The following is a 23,373-nucleotide window of genomic DNA, read 5'->3' as shown; positions in this document are numbered from 1 at the left end:
TCTTCTGAAGGGAACAAGCAAAAATGTATCTAGCTAAAATCAGGCCAAAAATGGTAGCATAGCAAACTAATTCAGTTTGAGGCCCTGCTGTGTAATATTAATAATGGATGCTTCAGAGCTCAAAGAGCTAGGAGAGAAAGTTCTCTGTGATAGATTGATCCAGAGTGCTCTCGGTACAGAAACAAGTTAGCAAAACAGAAATGATAGATGCCCATAGTATTAAATACCAAGATGATAGATTTCTCTGAAGGTAAAAGTTTTTATTCCTGTTATCTTAAGAAATTTTCAGCATTTCTGATAGCTTAGATTTCACTGAGCTATTACAGTGGGCAGAAGCTAGAAAAGGGCAACAAAACCTGCCTAAAATTTTATCTTCCCTCTTGGAGAAGATAGAAATGAAGAGGAAAAAGCAAACTCTGTGCAATAATGGAAGTTAGAGTCATCTGTTTCCCAAGACATTTAAATTCCAACAGGTAAACTGTGTGGTGACCTGAAGGTAGGTTTGTAGTATTGATTCACCAAGCCTTTGTTGAGCTGAAACTATGCCCAGCACTCTGCCGCATTGCTCCAGTGGGTACAAAAGAAATAGGAGATGCGCTTTCCTTCCCTGAGGGAGGGAATGAAGCCTCCCAATCATAAATATAAATAGTAATACAGGATGGGGAATGATAAATGCTGAAATGATTGTGTGCAGGCAGTAAGTCTTAGAAGGAGAGCTCAGTGCTTGGGGGAGTACCTGAGGTGGGCATTGAAGGACAGAAGGATGAGCAAAGAGACAGGTAAGAATAAGTAGGATTATTCATCATCTCAGGAAGGAGATTAGTCTAAGTGGAGCTGATAGTTCAGCATGGAAAGTAGTAGAAGTTAAGTTTGGAACCAGATTGTAGAGGGTTCGGACTGTTGGACTACAGTTAAGACTTTGTCCTTTTGGCATTAGGGTCACCAAAGGCTTTTTGGACATGACACAGTTTTCAAGCAGGACATCCAGTTGGAAATATCCAATAAGAGGTGTTCCCTCCTTTTTCAGCCCTGTTTTTCCTATTGAGGAGGTGCAGAATGATATTTCAGGGTAGTTCTGTAAGTATCTCAGGGTCACCTGCTAAAAAATAAGATCAAAGCTCAAACCCTAGAGTTCTGGTAGCAGATAAGTTTCCAGCATTCTGGCCTTTTGTGGGCTATTCCACAGGGATACCAAAATTCTTCCTGCCTTCAAGTTACAAAGTAGTTGGACTCAACCAGAGACTTCAACCCAGGGTCTTAACTAGTTTTCAGAGTAGGTGGTGATGAGGAGGGGGTGGGTGCCCTGTTTAGATCCCAGGCAGCTGGGCTTTTGGTATTACATGTAAAACATGCCATCATCTCTGGCCCTTGACTGTGCCTCCATCCCGTCCAACCTCTTCATTTTATAGGTGAGGCCCAAAGAAGTCACACAACTTGTTCAAGTCACACAAGTGGTCCATGAGAGCGAGGGTTCAAACCCAAGCCCTCTGACTCCATAGCTGGTACTTGTTCCATTGGACCATTGCTCCCTCCAGTTTTCTTAGGAACTTGTCTATTTCTGTAATAGTTTCTCCTTTATGTAGTGACTGACGAATCGATTAGAAATACCTTCCTAGGAAATGCAGTTATCCTGTATTTGAAATGCGCTTGTTTCTCACTATTTGGATTTCTGGGATGTGTGAAATCAGTTTGGTGGTGATGAAGGAGTCTGTGAAATCACACCTGAGGTACTGTTATTGTCACATGCACGCACACACACAAGCACACACACACATTCATACACATACACACACATTCATACACATACACTCTTACACACTAACACCTCTTCCTTTTGAAGTGACTTTGTGTTCACTTGTATCCACCCATTAGGATGTGTAAGTTCCTTGACGACAGGGACTTGTATTTTTCTAGACTCACTACCTAACACAGACCCTTGAACAAAGTAAGCAGTTAATAAATCTTTGTTGGATTGAATTGAAAGTGCACACATCAACCTGAAGAGAAGCCCAGGCTTCTCTCCGTTGTTCTGAAACCCCAGTAGTAACAGTCTGTGTCCCTGCTGATGTCCAGTCTGACTTTGATCATGGTAGAAAACAGACACCTTGCCCTAAGGTATTGCTAGGCATTGATTTCTATAACTTCAGTCCTGAGGTATGAGTTCTCAAGCTTTTCCTAGCGTTCAGCATTAGATGGATCCCAATGTTAGTTTAGAAACACTAAATTTACAAATTATTACCTTTCATTTAGATAGATTTCCCTGTTGAAAAGTTTGCCACACTTTAAGTATTAAGTCCCAGGGCTTATATTTTCCTTTTCTTTTTCATATTCCTCTTTGCCCATGATTGGCTTTCTCTTAGGCCTCAGGCTTCTGGGCCCATACTGACTGACAACACTGCACTAATTCCTTCAGTTTGCCCTTTGCTAAGTGGATTTCTCTGATAAAATCTAGAATAATTCCTTGTAGAAATACTTTATGTGATTGCTGCTGCCCCAGGGAAATTTAGTTATGTTCAAAATGCCTTTTCAGACCTGATTACTGACTGGAAGATCCTAGAGGGACTCTAATGAGGAGAGAATGAGTTAGATTGATCTGTGTAGGAAACCTGGTTGTCCCTTTAGAAATAATGGCTTGCTCCTGCATTGTGTCCCCTGTGTATTGCTCTACAGAGAGTGAAATGGTGGAAAACCTTCGTTAGATGACCAGGTTAAGAATTCACTTTCAAGCTGTTGGTTACTTCAGCACGTATGTAAGTGCCCTGTTCAGATACTCCATTTCAAACAACCAATCACAATCAATAATAATCTCTGATTATGAAATAGGAATGCTGGGGAATTTTGATTACATCAAGTAGGAGATGACTTGGATAACAGAATGGTTGAAATTTGGGGGTTGGGGGTAGGAGATGGTAACTAATTCAAAAATCAAAAAAAGACCAGACTGTACATACCTCCATGTCCAGGAGATCAAGAACATTCCCTCGGCTTGATGAAGAAACTGATGTTCCCTCCTCCCCCTTCAAGATTTCACTCTTTGGATGTTTCAACCTTCCAAGACCTAAATTAAACCTTTTTTTTTCTGTCTTTTATCAAGGTGGCCCCAGCCAGGGTATAAAAACAAATCGCCAGTGAAGACATCAAAAAAACCACCTTCTTAAGACCCTTTAAATTAGCCGTTATAACTTCCAAGTACCATCCTATCTGGTTCTCTTGGAGGTTTCTGACTCCAGGGTTCTCACCACTTGCCCAGGTTGGGAGGATAAGGAATCAGGAGACTGGAGGAGGCATTTTGTCTGGTTTCTGCTGCCTCAGGAATATTAGGCTTCCCAGACCTTAATCCCTAAAGCCATGACTGATTAGGCCCTTGGGGACACACTAGTGGGGAAAGAATACAATTAGGTTGGTCTGTGTAGGAAATTAATTTCCCACTTTGAAAATAATAAATCACTGCTCTGTTGTACCCTGTGTGTGTTTGTGTTACTGATTCCTGAATTGCCTACCAGAGGTAATATGGAAATTAGTCCCACAGAAGCAATTGTAGTCACAACTCTATGACTAGCTTCCCACTTCTTCCCCACTCTTCCCTCCCCGTAGGGAAATGAAAAAGAAAAAAAACCTCTTGTAATAAATAGGCTAGCAAACAGAATAGCCTCCCCCATTGGCCATGTCTCAGAATATTGCATTGAATATCAGTAAGTCTTCAAGATTGTTTTTCTTTACAGTACTATTAATGTGTAAACTGTTCTCTTCATTTCCCTCGGTATCACTTTATATCTTCCTAGATTTCTCTGAAAACTGTTCCTTTTGTCTCTTCTTACAGTCATAGAGAGTCGTATTCCATTACCATCATACCATCCAACTCATTCAGCCATTCTCCAGCTGATGAGCAGGCACCCCCTTAGTTTCCAGTTCCTGGGTATTAAAAAAAAAAAAAGCTGCTATACACCTTCTTATGTGTATGCATCCCTTTCCTCTGTTGCCAGTTTCTTTGTGATATCAGTCTGTCTTCCATGCCATCTTGCTTCTTTCAGTCTTCTTCCAACTTCCTTTCACTGACACAGGTTAAGATTCCCTTTTATCTCTTTAGATCTTTATCTTTTGTTTTTGACACTGAAGAATTTTTTTCCATTTATTCTCCCCGATAAACTGATTAGGAAGGAGGTTTGTTTGTACCTTGGGCATATATGATAATTACTTGGCTATGACAGAAAAGCACTCCATGTACATCACTACAAAATCCTTGCTCTCCATACTTTCTGGAATCAAGATTCTCATTTCTTTTTTTAATGAGGAAACTAAGGATTCTAAGAGGCAGCGATAAGGATAGGTGCACTGAAACATTGGAGACTTTTTTTTTTTTGAGGCCGTAAGGGTTAAGTGACTTGCCTGGGGTCACACAATTAGTAAGTGTCTGAGGCCAGATTTGAACTCAGTTCCTGACTCCAGGGCCATTGCAGTATCCACTGGTACACCTAACTGCCGCTAGTCTAGGGGCTAGATTCTCTTTTCTTTGTCTATCTTATGAATAACTCTGGTAACCAACTTCCCTGCAGAACGGCTGTGGCAATCCACTTTATTAGCACCTTAACAAACACCCAATTTCCTTCTTCCTCCAGTGCTCTTAATAAAGCTTGAATCTTTCTCTTGCAATTCTAAGTTTTCTTCTTCAACTAAAGTCCTTTTTCTGCTCAAATCCTTTCCTCACACTTCCTCTCCCAACATTTTCATCTTTGGCTTTCACACTTCCAAAGCTTCTTCCAATCTCCTTCCTACTTCTTTTTCCTTCAGTCTGAGTCATAGAATAGATTTAGAGCTGAAAGGCACCTTAGAGGTAATTAAGTACAATCTCTTCAATTCACAGTTGAGAAGAGTGGTTAAATGACTTATCCAAGGTAGTAAGTGACCAAGCCAGGATTGGACCCCAGATTGTCTGACTCCAAACCTGATTCCATTGTACCCCGTTGTCTTCACCATTCATGCTGTCTTATTTTCTCCCATCCAGCTTAGAATCAGAATAGATGATTTACATTGTTTAAAATGATTAATGTATCAGTGATACAGTTGTAGTGTTTAAGTCTGGAGAAACGGATGTGTGTGTGTGTGTGTGTGTGTGTGTGTGTGTATAGTGGGGGGGGGTGTATGGAGTATTTAGGGAGGACTAACATCTTCAGTGTGAATGCTTGCTGAGCCCTTTTTTTCCCACTTAATAGTATTTTTTTAATTGCACATAAACATAGTTTTCAACATTTTTTTTGTAAGATTTTGAGTTCCAAAATTTTCACCTCTCCCCTACCCAAGACAGCAGGCAGTCTGATGTAGGTTATACATATATAATGACATTAAACATTTCCATATTAGCCATCCATAGTAAAGATAAAAACAAAAAAGTGGAACTAGTATGCTTCAGTCTACATTCTTTCTCTGGATGTGGATAGCATTTTCCATAATGAGTTTTTTGGAATTCTCATGTATCATTGTATTGCTGAGAAGATCTAAGTCTATCAATTAATCATTATACAATGTTGTTAATACTGTGTATAATGTTCTGGTTCTGCTGAGTGCTGCTGACTTCACTCAGCATCAGTTCATATAAGACTTTCCAGGTTTTTCTGAAGTCAGCCTGCTCATCATTTTCTTATAGAACATTAGTATTCCATTACGTTCATATACCACAGCTTGTTCAGCCATTCCCCAGTTGATGGGCATCCCCTCAATTTCTGGTTCTTTTGCTGAGTCATTTTCAGGCCTGCTTATCTACTTTTGGTGTCTAACTTTCACCCAACTCTCACCTGTGGCTCCAAGAAGATGTAGCATGCACAGTGGCCATACCTGGTAAAACTATCTGCCAACATGGGCTAAACCAGGTTAAGGGTAACTAAAGCCTCATACCTATCAGGGTGAGTTAGGGGGATGTCTCCTGCAAACGTGAAGACTTCCCCAGGCAGAATGGGCAAATGAGAACAGTCTGTTTCAGTGGCTGTGAAGGTGGCAGAAGTTGATACCATGAAGTGCTTAGAGCTTGGTCAGACATTAAAGACACCAAGGTCATCCAGTGCAATCTGCACCATCACCAGTCTTCTTGACTTCTGTCCTGCCAGTACATTTGGATGACTCTGAAAGAAAGAGTAAGGCTGTTGACTTTGTGCAACTCTGCCTCAATTAAATCCATTCCATGTGTAAGCCATCACAAGTGAGGTCACTGGTCCTCTTCTAAAGCAAATGATGAAGGACAATATGGTTAGGAAGCTTTCATTATAAAAGGAGAGTTTTGAACTGACATCTAAGAAAAGCCAAATTTTGGTAAGTAGAAGAAAATTCTTAGTTTTCAGGAAAGCTTGAATTTAAACTCACAGGGGCTAAAGTAGAAATCAGACTCTAAAAAGAGGTTGGGAGTGGAGAAGAGTGCCAACTGATGGTAAATTTTGAGCAAGCAATCAAGAATTTGGCCAGAATATAGAGGGAAATGGAGGTTGCTGACCCCCTAGCCAATAAGTTTTGGTAACAGGAGAATAGAACCCCTGAATTCAAAGTGGTCCAGGTTACACCCCTATCCATATTCCCTCATTCTGTGTGGTTCTTGCCTGCATCCTGTCATCAGTTCTTCACAAGTAGATTGACCCAACGTGCCAAAAGTCCTTCCCCCAGATATTCAAATAGATTGACATGGGATAAGCATCAGGGGAATACACAGACCATCCTCTGTCTGTCTCTCATCACCTGAGCAGCTTACATCCACACATTTTCCTGATACCTTTTATACCACTTTTCCTGAGCAGTTCTTCATTAATACTGTGCTGCAAGTTCCTCATGCCCTCCATATCTCTCCATTGTGCCTTGGGTTTCCTGCGACTTTTATTCTACAGGGACAACAAAGTATTCCATATTTTGTAGCCATATCACATAACTAGAAAGAGAAATATTAAAAAGTTAGGCCTTTGTTTCAAAGAGGAGTTTGTAGTCGTTAAAAGCATTGTGCTGTATCTCAAATTCAATCCAGCGTGCCATCTTCCTAGTCAATTCTGGACCCAGGTCATTGTCCATCCCCTTGCAGTGTCTGTCCAATGTATATGTGCACAGGTTTATGGACCATCCATTCAACTGCATATCTTTCTCCCAAATCATTGTGATTAGTGATGAGGCAGATAAGTGTTTATGACAGAGCAAATGGGATGCAGGATGTGATAGAGATAGAATGAAGGATGTGGACTATGCATTGATGTAACTCCCCACTGTGGATTTACCTCTATGCTTTCATAAAGCACCTTGGATTACCTGACATTCCAGAACAGCTCTTCCCTTCCCCCTTTCCTGTTCCCTTTGCTTATCTATATGGATTATCTGACATTCCAGAGCAGCACCCCCCCCCAACTCACCTTCACATTTTCTTAAAGTATAGTAACACCCCCTCCGCCCCATCCTGTCCAACTGTATATATACCAGACACATAACTTGGCTTAGTATATCATCTCCCATAGGGAGCAGGGGCCTCTGGGTGCTCTGGTCTTCCATAAGGAACAGAGTCCACTGAGTGTCACCCTATTAAATGCCTTTACTTGACTTGGAGATGGTCTGAGCAAATTCCTTCAAGACAAAGCCACAACACGTGGCTTATTCCATGTCATTTAATACTGAAACAATATGTCTCCACTTTGAAGATGGTATTGAGGATTACGGGGGCTCAAGACCCCAAAATACTGATATACCAGGTTATGCATATTTTGTGGGGTCATTGCTAGTCAAACGATCCCCCAAACTTTGGACTTGTTCCCATATTCTCCTCCTCAGTGATACAACAGGTGGAGAAGAGGATATGCAAATCACACCAAGACAGCTCGAATTGTAGGGACGTGTCCCTAAAACCTTCAGTAAACTTAGTGGTATCTTCTGAGTATCTCCCCAGTTTCTCTTTAACTTAAGTGAGATATGAAATGGAGAACAGAACATGCACTCTAATGGTCCCACTAGGTGAGGCAGGCATTTCCCTTAGGGGAAAAAGCCTTGAAGGCACTCTGGGGATGGGGACTTGAGGAGGGAGATAGGAAGTCCCACTTCTTGTGAGGGAGGGGCTGGGGAATGCTGGCTGAACTGAATTAGACTACAAGACCAGGGGATCAGGCTAGCAAGGGGAAAGATCAGCTGGTACCTGAGGAGGGGTAGGGGTCAGAAGGGGAGAAACTAGAGAGACTTCTGTGGGGGCAGGGCCCAAGGCCAGAACATGAGTAGAGGTTGCCTGGGAGAAGGAGCCATGGGAAGAGATCTAGGGTAGAAGACGTGGAAACTGAAGGAGGCAGGAAATGAGGGAGGTTGGGCTAAAGGAAAAGGGAAGGGAAACCAAGGGGAAGAGGAGGTAGCCATAAAGGGGGGGGGGGGGCATGGACAACAGGGGAATATGGGTGAGATTGGGGAGCAGCAGGAGGAGCTGGAGAAGATTGAGGTAGAGATAGGAGCTGGGAGGGTGGTGGGAATGGACATAAGGAAGAGGAGGGGCCAAAGCCCTGGGGGCCACAAGGGGGTCATTGGCCTCCCTTGTCCCTTTGTGGGGCCACTGTAGCTTCAAGCATCTTACAGTCTTTTTTGAGAATGGGGTTCTGAGAGACCTCAATAAAGGCCATCATGTAGGAAATTTCTATCCATTTTCCTTCTTGTGGACAGTATAACTTTAACTGCAAGAGAGTATTATTTTGTAAAGTTCCAAAAATGGGCTACCCTTCATGGCCCTCTAGGCAATACTGAGGCCAAGCAGTGTTGCAAAAGAACAGCACCTTTTTATTTTTAAGTTCTTTATAGAAACTAAATTTTCCCCAATTTTGTAAAAAACAGCCCAAAGACGAACTTTTGGGAATTGAAAAGAACTGACCCAGTATAGGTCTGGGGGCTAGAGGTCCCTTCCTCCCTAAAAGAAGATCTAGAAGTAAGCCTTGAGAAACAAACAAAACAAAAAACACACTATGTGAAGTTTTCCCAATTCCCTAGAATCGAGAGAATTGAAAGAATTGGGCATTCATTTCCGGATAGGGCATCTGTCCTTGACCTCCATGCTTCAGAAGGTGTGCCCAGGTCCATGGCCTTGAAAATAACCACTGAACTGAGAACTAGACAGCATCAGGCTGAGTGTGAGACAGCCTTCTGTCTGACTGTAGCACCAAAGTGATACCCACAACAGCCACTATGGATATGCAGGCTTATTTCCAGGGTAAATTCGCAAAATATAAGCTCTTCCTCAAAAACTAAACCAAAATATTTATTCAGATACCAGAAAGACAATTCCCCTATGGTAACAAGGAAGTTTGTACACATTACCAATAGAGGAAGGACCAACATCCCCTAGACTTCCCTCTATCACCCTTCCCCACAAACAAGCTCCCTTAGGCAAAATGCCCCTCTCTCACCCAAGCTAGCTGCTCTGCTGTGCTCTGCCTGCTGTCCCTCTCTCAGCTTCATCTCACACTCTCTTCCTGCTGCACCCTTCCCTGCTCCAACCATTCGTCAAGTTTTTCCCACCATCGACTCTATGTGGCTCAGGCTGTGGGCTGGGCCAAAGCTCAAAGCAGGTCACATGGGCCTATTAAGGGACAGGGAAGATCTTCAAATTCCCTTAACATTACATTCAGCCCCAAGATAGGTCCATGGGAGTTTAAGGATAACTGGTATCAATATAACTTCACAATAATATTACACAAAATAAAAACATAAAACAATATCTTAGGGTGGGGGCTTGAGCACAAGTACCCCATCATTCCCTCTCAAGCAAATGGGACCCGAAGTCCCTTAGGGTAAGGTGCAAAGATCCCTTCTATAAATGCTTCCTGCTGAGGTTGGTCATAGAGCTGTCCTTGCCTCACAACATCCTGTTCGAGGGGTCAGTTCTTTAGCTGGTATCCAGAGTTTGGTCAATGTCAGGTCCAGGGCTGATATATCAAAGCCTTGAACAGAGGGCGACATCCAGCTTAAGCAGTCATCCACAGGTGGAGGGCACTAAGTCTGCAGGAAACAAATCTAGGAAACAGACTGAACAGACAAAAGCCAAAAAGAATAAGGAGACAATAACCAGAAGCAGGATAGGTATAGCGTCAGTCGTACTTCTGGAGTCTGTGAACCCACTATCATAACCTTATTCATGGTAAAATATATGAGTTAAGAGAATGGTAATCATCTTCTGCCAAATAAATGGCACTGTCCTCTTTGTTCTCTTTTAATGGCTTGATGTACTGCCATAAGTTCAGCATATTGACTACTTCTACCTGTCCCCATACTTTTGAAAGTCTGCCTAGTACATGGGTTATAGGCTACCACTTTCCAATGTCTTTTATGGCCCAAATATTTTACTGTCCCATCAGGAAACCATGCGTGGTTCTTTTGTTCATCAGTTAACCCACCATATCCTTCATTCCGTTTTACCAAGGACTGTACCAACTGTTCCTTTGGTTCAGAGGATGTATCATTTCCCTCAGTGTCTACGTTTGCTATAGATTCATGTAAAGTTGAAACTCTTCTTTTGCATGTTTTAGATCTATTTTGAATGTACTGTTTCCATTTAATTATGCTAGCCTCTTGTGCGTATCCAATTCTGTGAGAAGCTGTGGTACTCAGGTTATAATTGGGATTCCAGGCCTTAATATTGCTTCACAACCAAGAATCAATTGTTCAGTCTCTACCAAAGCCCAATATGCAGCTAAAAACTGCTTTTCGAAAAGGGTATATTGCACTCCAGTTGAAAGGAGTTTCCTAGACCAAAATCCTAAGAGTACATTTCAACTTCGTTGTTTTTTCCATAAACTCCGGTTTGCATATTCATGCTGTACAGTCACTTGTAGTCCCATTGGGCCACTTTGCATAACCCATAAATCTAGGGCCAACTGTATAGCAGCCTTGGCTTCTTCAAAAGCTTTGCTCTGCTCAAGTCCCCAGTCAAATTCATATTTCTTCCGAGTAACTTTATATAAGGGTTTCAAAATCTGTCCCAAATACAGAATGTGATGTCTCCAATATCCAAATAATCCTATAAACTTTTGGGCCTCTTTCTTATTGGTAGAGATACAAAAATCCTGAATCTTATGTCGGGCTTGCAGGAGAATCTCTCACAGTCCCTTGTTCCATTGTATATCTAAAAACTTTATGGTTTGAGGTGGTCCTTGAACCTTTGCAGGGTTAACTTTCCACCCTTTGCTTTTCATATGATCAGTTAAAAGCATCACATTCTTCTCCACTTCTTTTACATTTTTTCCCTGTATCATAATGTCCTTTGTGTAGTGGGTAAGCTATATACCAGGTTGTTCTAATTCATCTAAATGTTCAGCCACAATCCTATGACAAATAGTAGAGCTATGCAGATATCCTTGTGGCAAACAGATGAATTCTGCCCCACCAAGTGAAATCAAACTGGTTCCATTGTTTAGAATCTATTGGAATAGTAAAGAAAGCATTGGCCAAATCAATAACTGTGTACCGGGTCTCATCACGTTTCTGGATCCTTTCTATTAAGGTAATAGTATCTGGAACAGCAGCATACAAGGAGTGCAGGGGTGGGAGGTGTCACTTTATTCAGTTGTCTGTAATTCATGTAATCCTCCATGTCCCATATAACTTTCATACTGGCCAGACAGGATTATTCCATCAAGTAGTTGTAGGGACTAACACCCCTGCCTCAATATATTCCTTTATAGCATTGGTAATTCTATCTTGTCCGTACAATACTGCTTTAAAGTAATTACTTCAAAAAGTTCAGATAAAGTGATTGAGTCCATTTTTATTTTGCCCACTAAAACTGTATCAATTATTATCTTCCTCACTGCAAATTGATATCTCCCCTCAGGTAAATTTAGAGTCACACCTCTCAGTATATCTATTTCAATGATGTATTCAGGAATGGGTACAATTACAACTGTACATTTTTTCTTAGGTGATTGTCCAATTTTCATCATTAGTTTAACTTGCCTGGCTGATATTTTCAGCCCCTCCTGGTACTATGATGGTAATAGGAGTGCCTTGTTTAAATTTGTCAGGGTTTCCATATATAAGGGAGGTCTCTGCCGCAGTATCTGTTAATGCCCTAGTTATAACAGTTGATCCATTTTTCCAGTATAAGGTTAAATTGATATGAGTTCTGTAATCTCATCTGTGTATTTCTTTAATCTGATCTGGGGCTTGACCAATTTCCTATTCTCTCTGCAGGTGTGATGAACTTGAATACAATGATATAGGAAGATCTATAAGGGGCAGTTCTTAACTTACCTATTCCATCTAATATTAAGTCCCTCTTCTCAGTACATCCTATATAGTTCGTTAGATGAAATACCATCTATTCTTCCAAAATCTATCCCTGGTCTTAGTAAAGCAGTAAATATTTCTTTCCTTGTGATTCTATTCTGACTTTGAATCCTCTGGCTATTTGCTCTTCTCTCTTGAGAAAACTTATCTTTTCTCCATTCCACTAAGTCACTTAAATGTGAAATCTTATCCAGCACCTCTGAAAGAAGGTACTCTATTTCCTCAATTAGCAGTCAGAATAAGGTGCTTACAAGCAAGAGGAGCAGATTTCACTATTATATTCCTATGAGGAACCAGTAAGGGAGTGCTATGATGAACATCTGTGTCTTCCACCATTATTGCCATTTTCATTACCTCCTCCTTTCACTTTCTCATGCAGTCTCTAAGCAAATACCAGAGTCTATCTCCACTAGGCCATGTAGCGTTAGTGGGATACTGCTTATTGCATCCATCTTCAGCTAAAGCTAACAGATTAGTTCCACTGTTATCTCCAACAGATTAGTTCCATTGTTATCTCCTTGAATATGGTAATCCCTAAAAGCTTATCGTACAAAGGGATTCTAATACCTATGAATTTCAAACAGTCTGTGTTATCCATCCGTACTCCTTTGGCCCCTTAGTCACTGATTCTTACTATCCAAGATACTAAAGATTCTCCCCTTTTTGGGGTGAATCAACTTAAAATATCAGTGACCTCCTGCAGAGTAAAATCCTCAGTTATTTCCTCAAACACTATGTACCTCCCCTGGTTCTCCAGATTCCTTTTGTAGTATTAGAATTGTGCCCACATTCCTAGAAGCCTCTTCATCTACATTTGTTTCATTTTCCTCTCACATGTTTTCTTCCCAGGTGTCTGGGTCCCAATCATGCCCCACAGATGCAAGGGTTGCATTCACTTTCCTCTTGTTAACTTTGTCCTCTCTTTTTTTTTCTGAGCCACTCTCACAAGTGTTTTTTTGTTATCACCTGATACTTTTAGCTTGCTCTTCTTTTTTTAAAGATTAATAAATGTTTATTGATTGAGTAAAGAGAATACATCTTTATCAATATATCATTTTAAAAAACTGATCATGACATAAGGTCAGAAATATTAAACATTTGTTTAGAGAATAAAATTTTAGGGGATCTGGTGAAAAATTTCACTGACTTTGGAAACTCCTGGTGATGGAATTCTTTCCTTTTTTAAAATTTAATTTATTTGTTTTCAGTTTTCAACATTCATTTCCACAAAATTTTGAATTTCAAATTTTCTCTCCATCTTCCCCCTCTCCTCCACCCCAGGACAGCATGTATTCTGATTACCCTTTCCTCCAGTCCACCCTCCCTTCTATCACCTCCCCGCCCATCCCTTTCCCTTCTATTTTCCTGTAGGGTAGGGTAGATTTCTATAGCCTATTGCATATATATCTTATTTCCTAGTAGCAAGTAAGAACAATTTTTAACATTCATTTTTAAAGCTTTGAGTTCTGTATTCTCTCCCCTTCCACCTCTCCGTCTACCCTCATTGAGAAGACAAGCAATTTGATATATGTATAGTCATGCAAAACACTTCCACAACAGTCATGTTGTGAAAGACTATATTTCCATCTATGCTGTCCTGCCCTCCATTTATTCTATTTTCTACTTTGATCTGTCTCTCTATAAAAGTATTTGCTTCTGATTACCACCTTCCCCCAATCTGCCTTCTCTTCTATTATCACCTCTCTCTTATCCCCTTCTCTTCTACTTTCCCTGCAGGGCAAGATAAACTTCCACACCCAATTGAGTGTGTATGTTATTCCCTCCTGAAGCAAAATCCAGTGAATGTAAGGCTCACTTACTCCCTTTCATCTTCCCCTTTTTCCTCTCCACTGTAAAAGCTCTTTCTTATCTCTTTCATGTGAGATGATTTACTATATTCTACCTCTTCCTTTCTCTTTCTCCTTGTACAGTCCACTCAACACTTAATTTTCTTTATTGTCCCTTCACATTCAGCTCATCCTGTGCTCTCTCTCTGTATATGTACATATGTATATATATATATATATATATATGTGTGTGTGTGTGTACATATATACAAATACCCATCACATACATACATATATACATACACACACACATATATATATTCCCTCTAGCTACCCTAATACTGAGAAAGGTCTCATGAGTTACAAATATCGTCTTTCCATGTAGGAATCTAAAAAATTCAACTTTAATAAGTCCCTTATAATTTCTCTTTCTTCTTTACCTTTTCATGCTTCTCTTGATTCTTATATTTGAAAGTCAATTTTTCTATTCCAACTCTGATCTTTTCAACAAAAATGCTTGGAAATCCTCTATTTTACTGAAGTTCCAGTTTTCCCCCTGATGAGTAGGAAATTCTTGGTTTTAATCCTATCTCCTTTGACCTCTGGAATATCATATTCTAAGCCCTCCAATCCCTTAGTGTAGAAGCTGCTAAATCTTGTGTTATCCTGATTGTGTTTCCACAATACTTGGATTGTTTCTTTCTGACTACTTGTGATATTTTCTCCTTGACCTGAGACCTCTGGAATTTGGCTACAATATTCCTAGGAGTTTTCCTTTTGGGATCTCTTTCAGGAGGTGATTGGTGGTTTCTTTCCATTTTTATTTTTCCCTCTGATTCTAGAATATCAGGACAATTTTCTTTGATAATTTCTTGAAGGATGATATCTTGGCTCTGTTATTTTGATCAAAGCTTTTAGGTAGTCCAATAATTTTAAAATTGTCTCTCCTTGATCCATTTTTCAGGTCAGTTGTTTTTCCAGTGAGATACTTCACATTGTGTTCTATTTTTTCATTCTTTTGGTTTTATTTTATAATTTCTTGATTTCTTGTAAATCGTTACCTTCCACTTGCTCCATTCTAATTTTTAAGGTATTATTTTCTTTAGTGAGCTTTTTGACCTCTTTTTCCATTTGGCCCATTCTTGTTTTTAAGGTACTCTTCTCCTCGTTGGCTTTTTGAATCTCTTTTGCCATTTGACTTAATCTAATTTTAAAGTTGTTATTTTCTTCAGCATTTTAGGGGGTTTTCTTTACCAAGCTATTGACTCATTTTTCATGATTTCCTTACATCACTCTCATTTCCCTTCCTAATTTTTCCTCAACTTCTCTTACTTGCTTATCAAAATCCTTTTTGAGCTCTTCCGTGGCCTGAGACCAATTTATATTTTTTAGATCTTGTGTTATCCTGATTGTATTTCCACAATACTTGAATTGTTTCTTTCTAGCTGCTTGCAATATTTTCTCTTTCACCTGGGAATTCTGGAATTTGGCCACAATGCTCCTAGGAGTTTCTCTTTTTGGATCTCTTTCATGCGGTGTTCTGCGGATTCCTTGAATATTTATTTTGCCCTCTGGTTCTAGAATCTCAGGGCAGTTTTCCTTGATAATTTCATGGAAGATGATGTCTAGGCTCTTCTTTTGATCATGGTTTTCAGGTAGTCCCAGAATTTTTACATTGTCTCTCCTGATTCTATTTTCCAGGTCAATTGTTTTTCCAATAAGATATTTCACATTGTCTTCCATTTTTCGAATCTTCTCACTATGTTCTGTGATATCTGTCTTTCTCATAAAGTCCCTAGCGTCCATCTGCGCCATTCCAGTTTTGAAAGATCTATTTTCTTCAGTGAGCTTTTGAATCTCCTTTTCCATTTGGCTAATTCTGCTTTTGAAAGCATTCTTCTCCTCATTGACCTTTTGAACCTCTTTTGCCAATTGAGTTAGGCTAGTTTTCAAGGTGTTAATTTCTTCGACATTTTTTTGGTTCTCCTTTAGCAGGGAGCTGATCTGCTTTTCATGCTTCTCTTTCATCCCTCTCATTTCTCTTCCCAGTTTTTCCTCCACCTCTCTAACTTGATTTTCAAAATTCTTTTTGAGCTCTTCCATGGCCTGAGCCCATTGGGTGGGCTGGGACACAGAATCCTTGATTTCTGTGTCTTTGCCTGATGGTAAGCATTGTTCTTCCTCGTCAGAAAGGAAGGGAGGAAGTGTCTTTTCTCCGAGAAAGTACCCTTCAATAGTTTTATTTCTTTTCCCTTTTCTGGGCATTCTCCCCAGCCAGTGGCTTGACCTCTGAATATTCTCCTCACACCCACCTTGCCTCCTGGTCCTCCCAGCCAGCGTTTGGGGTCTGAGATTCAAATGCTGCTTCCCGCCTTAGGGCTTTTGGCGGGGGCAGGGCTGCTATTCAGTGTGAGAATTAAGTTCAGATGGTCAGGTGGGGCAGGGCCGCCTCTCAGGCTCTGTTCCCTCAGGGGGTTTATGCACAGACCTTCCACAATGGATCCAGGCTCCCACCCGCTTTGGGAGCCCCTGTCTGCAGCCGCCTCTCAGCTTCTATCTCCCGGGGGGGCCCGAGCCATGGGGGCACCCCACTCCCCTCTCGACCCGCCAAAGAGACTCTCTCACTGACTCTCGTCACCTGTGGGTTGGGGGGCTTGTGCCGCCGCTGGAGGTCCCTTCCCTGAAGCCTGCTCGGATCTGTACCTTTTGGAGCCGTGGCAGCAGCAGGTCTGGGCTGGGCTCCGCGTCTGCAGCGCAACGGAAATCCCAGTCCCGGCGCCCAGTCCGCAGCGCGAAGGACCCCCCGTGAGAGGTTTGCAGGTCTCTCCGGAACAGAAATCTCCCTCACTCCAATATTCCGTGGCCTCTGGGTGCAGAATTCACGGTGAGCTGGTCCCCTCTAGCTGTTCTGTGGGTTGTGGGTTCAGAGCTATGTGTATGTGCGTCTTTCTACTCCGCCATCTTGGCTCCCCAATTTATATTTTTTGTGGAGGCTTTGTATGCAGGAACTTTGGCTTTGTTGTCTTCTTCTCGTTGTATGTTTTGTTCTTCCATATCACCAATGATGTGAGAAAATATCTCTTTACCAAGAAAGTAGGAATCTATAGTCTATTTCTTTTTTCCCTGTTTGCTCATATTCCTAGCTGATTACTTGACTTTTGAGTTCTTTGTTATGTGGAGGGCTCCAGAAGCAGCCTTTGCTTCAGCAGTGGCTGCATTGCCCTGTGGCTGGACCTCACTTTCCTCTCAGCAAGGTGAGCGACCCTTCCCACTGATCTTCGAAACTGTCTTTAGCATTTGTGGGTTGAGTGGTCTGAAAACCACAGCTGCCATCAGCAATTCAGTCCCCTAAGGCTTGCTCCAGCTCTGTCTGTGCTGGCGCAGCCCACATCACACTGCGCTCTGCTCCAAGCCTTGTGCAATGGACCCTTCCTATAGATCTTATGGATTGTCTTGGGATGGAAATTTGCTTTGGTTTGTCATTTCATGGTTTCTGCTGCTTTAGAATTTGTTTAATCATTTTTTACAAGTTTGAAGGGTTTGGGGGGAGAGCTCTAACAGGTCCCTGCTTCTACTCCATAATCTTGGCTCCACCCCCCCTTAGCTTGCTCTTCTAAAGGAAAGTTCAGATGCTGTAGCATAGAAAATTTCTCTTGTAAATCAGCTGACTCCTTTTTCAGCTGAACCTTTCCTCCAGCAATTTGCCTCTACTTTCTACATATAATATGCTAGCTTGTTAACAATGTCCATCTTCTACATATTCTTGCCATTTCTTTTCCAGGTTCTATTAGTATTCCTTGTAAACATCTTTCTAAATCTCTGGGTTCTTTTTTCTGTCGCCTCAGTTTCTAGTTTTCACAAAGTTCTGTACTTTTAGCCTATTCTCTCACCAGGTAGGAATAAGGTAAATCTTCCCATCCTGGGATACCCATTTACTTCCCTAGAGTCTTCCTCTATCCAAGTAGAGGTTTTATATTTCACAATCCCATCCCCATCTCCATTTGTAGTGCCAGTGTGATACCCACAACAGCCACTATAGATATACAGGCATATTTCCAGGGTAAATTCACAAAATATAAACTCTCTTCCTCAAAAATGAAACTAAATTATTTGTTCAGATACTAGAAAGCCAATTCCACCATGGTAACAAGGAAGTTTATACACATTGCCAATAGAAGGAAGACAACCATCCCCAAGTCTTCCCTCCATCGGGCCTTCCCACAAACAAGCTCCCTTAGGCAAAATGCCTTTCTCTCACCCAGGCTAGCTGCTCTGCTTTGCTCTGCCTGCTGCCTCTCTGTCAGTTCCATCTCACTCTCTCTTCCTGCTGCTCCCTTCCTGCTCCACTCATTCAGCAACTTCCTCCCATCTCCATATGATTCAAGCTTTGAGCTGGGGCAAAGCTCAAAGCAGGTCACATGGGCCTATTAAGAGATGGGGAAGATCTTGAAATTCCCTTAACATTACACTGACCTAAAGGACTTGAGAGGTAAGGTCTGAAAAGCACCTCCAAAGTGCTTGGAGGGTGAGAAGGGGATAAGGAGAGGGGAAGACTTGCATACCTTCCAGTCTTGACTGGAGAAGAACTTGAGATTGGTAGTTTTCCCAGTCAGGGAACCAAAATGTTGAGGTTAGGGGTGCTCAGGACCCAAAATACTGACATTCTGGGTCTTGCCCAAATGAATTCAACTCAAATCTTCTTTCAGCCAAAGAAAAACAAAATTTATTAAAGATTCGTCATATTGAGTAGACTGTTAAGGAACCTCACCCTTGACTAGATTACTAATGAATCTACGCATTTGTGATGCTTGTATTGACAAGTGGGCCAGATAGTATCTGAACTAGATTGAATCTGAGTGCCTTCGTGGAGGCAAGATGGAGTTTATATACAGAAAAACTGTGGGAGAAGTCTAGGGGTGGCCAAGTAGTCTGAAGTAATGGGAAGAGGGGTTTAGGGAGCTTTTTAAGGAGGAGTCTAAGGAAGATCTTGATGGAGCTGGGGTGAGTAGAGGTCAGAACCAAGAGAGTAGGATTTTGATGGGATCAAGGATGGGAAGCTGTCAGAGGTAATTGGACAAAGCTATAATGAAAGGCTTATGGCCTCAGGCTAATACCAGATCAAGTGGGAAGATTTGAGGAGAGTTCTAGGGGGTTCCCAGAGCTTGTACCCCATCAGTAGGGCAATATTGCACATACTTTAGAATCATTTGTGAGTTAATGGAAGGGATAAAAGGAAGTGAAAAAAATTCAAGGGAGATCATGGATAAATTAAGATTGGGAAGAACTGCAGTGCTTCTTACTCCCATCTATGCTGTGCTTGGGAGAACAAGTTGACATAAAGGCCTATTTCCATTTAGATACTGGGGGCAGGGCAAACAGAAAGGGGGAAGAAAGCATATTCAATCAAAAGTTGCCTTCAAACTCTAATTCCAAGACCTGGAACACACTCTAATACCTCAGGATTCTCAGAGTCCAAAGATTCAGAATCCACTATCACTCTCTCATTTGCCCTCAACCACCACCCAGGTTTTATCTACCCTTGCAGTATGATAATTGTACTGTCTTCCCTCTAGGCAAATCATTCACAACCTAAGCTTTCTGCTGCTTTAGATAGTAGGGAGATAAAGAAGAAAGGCCTTGGAGAGGATTAGGGTTAAGAAGGAATACAAATCTAACCTTAGAAATTGAAGAATTGGATCTAGCACCTTTAGAATATGTATTGTGTGAATTAAATTATACATGGTATCTTGGTGAAATTATCAGTGCTGATTATAGATACTGAAGAACTAACAAAGTGAGAAAAGAAAAACTAAAATATGGTTTAGATTTATAAATTACTAATTATCATTTATGTGAACAGTTTGCCGGTTGTATCTAGTTACTCTATATCACAATAGTTATGCCTATATATACCATTAAATATATAATTATGTTTTATGTTATTAAAACATTAAATTATTCATCTCTGCTGAGCTATTATGGTATTATACATACAGCTCATAAGTTGAAAAATTGGAAGAAATGTTGATTTACATCCACCTTCAGTAGACAACATGGCAACCTTTTCCCACCTCAAAATACAATTTAAGTGATTTTGGAGACATAGTTAACTAGGATCCTGCTTCTGTTAGTGTGGTTCCTTGAACATTAGGGCTGTAATTACCTAGATGCCTTCATGTATCCAGTCCAAAGTGTTTATATATACTAGTTACCTCATAGAGGTTTTCTTTGTCTATTCGTGATTTTATGTGGCAGTGTATGCCACAAGACAGGAATCTTCCCCTCAAGACAGAGGGTTTTAAGAGCTGCAGCAATCAATTTTGTTTTGTGGAAAAAGTCTAGCAAATAGATCCATTAATAATAAGGTCCTAATAGAGCCAACAAAGAACAAGCAGGCATTTTTGAGTCAGCAACAGAAATTATTTACTCAATTTTCATTAACATTTATTTATTGAACACCTACTATGTGCCATGCACTTCCTGGGAAGCAAAAAATGAACAAGATGCCTTCTCTGACCTCAGGGAACTTGAATATCTAGTTCAGTGGATAAGGTTTTCTTTTTGGTTCAGACATGACTTCATTGATTGTAGAGGACTTCCAGTAAGGAAACTCCTTCTATTTAGGCATGTAAGGTATGACTGAATTTTGTTGCTGCAGAAATTATAATTTGTACTGATGGCTAATGTCAGAGACAAAACTGCTTGCAGATGGCAGTGGGGTATGTTGGCTGCCTGAAAATCAGCATTTCTATTACTTTTCTTTGTTTTGAGAAGGCCTTTTCTGGTATATCAAAAGAACTGCCAGGCCAGGTCTCCTTCACAAAGGATGAGGATGAAGTCCATTAACCCAGACTTCTTAGATAATGGTCTTAGATAATGGGACTTCTATCATTAATATCCTGGGTTTGAATCTTCAAACTCACAGCTTTTTTTAGTTCCCTTAGCAATTGAAAATTCCTCTAGCATGTTATCTGATGTAGACAAATAGACTAAAAGTATAAAGAATAAAGTATATGGGGGGATTGAAATGTGGAAATGAGAAGATGTAATCAAGGGGTGGAGTTTAATGAGCACTAGAATGCTGACCAATGAGGTTCAAGGTGCGAAATTCAAATCTGGATGAATCATAAAAGGGTTTTTGTAACAGTCTTAAGGTGTGCTTTCTTCTTGCTCTCCTTCACAAAGACTTAGAGTCCAAGTCACCTGTCAGATAACGACATTTTTCTAAATTCATTCATGGAATGAGTTCTAGAATTCTAGGTATTTCTAATAGGCACATTAGCAATTGTTCTAAAATGTATTTTCTTAAGACACTTGCTTGGAGGACTGAGAGGTTGTAACTTGTCCAATACATACTATCAGTAAAGTAAAAAATGAGACTTGAACTCAGGTCTTCCAAACCCTAAGGCCTGCTCACTCTCCATTGTATTAGTCTTTTGGATTATATTCATGTGTATTTCTATATCTATATGATCTACATCTATGCATATACACACACCCACAAGTGAAAATGTAACTTCTTTATTGTACAGTGCTGATTATGGTAAGTGCCAAACACAGACAAGAGGTGCTATAGGAGTTCAAAGACAAGAGAGATCATTTTGGTCTCAGAGAATCAGGAAAGAAGAGCTGCATGGAGTTAAGATGAGCTGGATCTTGAAGAAAAAGAGTGAGAAAATTGTGTATACCATTTGACCCAGTAATACCACTCCTAGACCTGTACATCAAAGAGATTTTAAAAAAAGGAAACGGACCCAGAAGTACAAAATATTTATAGCAGTTCTTTTGATAGTGGCAAAGAACTGGAAACCAAGAAAGTAACCATTAACTTGGCAATAGCCAAACAAATTATGATATTTAAATGTAATAGAATATTATTACACCATAAGAAATGATGAAACAGATGGTTTCATAGACACCTGGGAAGGCTTACGTGAACTGATTTATAGTGAAATGAGCAGATTCAGGAGAACAATTTATGTAACAATAATACTTTAAAAGCAAAGAGCTTTGAAAGACTTAACATCTTTGATTAAGGCAATGACCAACCATCATTCAGATGACTGATGATGAAACATGCTACCCACTTCCTGACAGAGAGGTGATCTAAGATGAAGAATGAAACATACATTTTTGGACATGGCCAATGTGGAATTTGGTTTTTACTGAATATTTTATTGAGGTTAGGATCTCCTCAGTCCCTCAAAAAAATAAGAAGAAAACAGAAGGAATCTAACAAGCAGAACTGCTTTGAAAATTACATGTTGACCTTATTATGACTGTAGACCTCTCCCCAAACCATTTTTGAACCCCAATAAGGGCTAAAGCCTGAACTAATCAGACAACTTTGCTTTGCTCTAAAAATTCTCTTTCCTGTGTCAGCAACTTCAAAGACCAGATAAGCCTGACAAGGAGTTTTCTTTCTGTTTGTCACAGGATGCCTGCAACTGCAGTGGTGGGATTTGTCTTATCTTAGTATCACAGAAACATATGTTTTATGGGGGAAACCCAGACATCCTGGGATCGTTATTTCTAACTGACACTAATCTGTCAATTGTCTTGTCTCACTGTGTTTACGACTTCTTTAACTAAGAAACTTCCTTTCTCCTAGTATGGTTAAACACGTATGGAAACCATAAATCTGAGAGATAGAGACATCCTGAAATTGTTCTAAAAAAAAATTTGAGGCTGGTCATTCTTGTATCAGACAGTCACAATGTATGTTTTGGCTCCATGCAGCAATGTATCTGTTAGCTTTAAGGGAATAAACAATATGAATTTACATATCACCTAGCCTGTTTGCCTCTTTTAATCAGACTTTCAGGTTGACAATATTTGAAAAGAAAAACAAGGTATTTATAATAGTAACTTCATGTACAATCCACTCTCATTGTATGTGAGGATGCCCACTTTATTTGGTGTTAAGTTCAAATTAAAAAGAAAATAAAATCGTAAGATATGATTGAAATTTTTTTCCACAGAAATTATATGAAACCTGATTTGAAATCATACTGGTGGCTAATGTCAGAGACAAAACTGCTTGTAGGAGATAGTGGGGGATGTTGGCTGCCTGAAAATAAACATATCTACTACTTTTCTTTGTTCTGAGAACTCCTTTTTCCTATGTATCAAAAGAACTACCAGGTTAGGTGTCACTCACAAAGAATGAAACCCATTGACCGAGACTTCTCTTGGATAATGCGACTGTGATTATAGCTATCCTAGGCAGACTTTTCAAACTCACAACTTTTGTCACTTCCCTTAGCAACTGAAAATTCCTCCCTCATGCTGTCTGATGCAGACAAATGGAGAGGAGACT

The 23,373-nt window shown here is 40.4% G+C and overlaps 1 protein-coding gene across 3 annotated transcripts in view; it reads left to right on the top strand.

Moving 5' to 3' along the window:
• DCTN5 (dynactin subunit 5) overlaps positions 1–22,843 on the top strand; it is a 49,546-nt gene extending 26,703 nt beyond the window's left edge. Inside the window, exons 7-8 of one of the 3 annotated variants that reach the window (XM_072607631.1) lie at positions 2,671–2,750; positions 3,095–3,460. In XM_072607631.1, the coding sequence (XP_072463732.1) occupies positions 2,671–2,703 (33 nt within the window). In that variant the 3' untranslated portion in view covers positions 2,704–2,750; positions 3,095–3,460. Of the gene's footprint in view, positions 1–2,670; positions 2,751–3,094; positions 3,461–21,586 lie in introns of those variants that run through there. The other 2 variants (XM_072607649.1, XM_072607640.1) reach the window with 2 other exon arrangements.
• Positions 22,844–23,373: the final 530 nt, after the last annotated feature.

This window comes from Notamacropus eugenii, chromosome 1, assembly GCF_028372415.1.
Source record: "Notamacropus eugenii isolate mMacEug1 chromosome 1, mMacEug1.pri_v2, whole genome shotgun sequence".
NCBI lineage: Eukaryota > Metazoa > Chordata > Mammalia > Diprotodontia > Macropodidae > Notamacropus > Notamacropus eugenii.
This window is presented reverse-complemented; position numbering and strand designations above follow the sequence as displayed.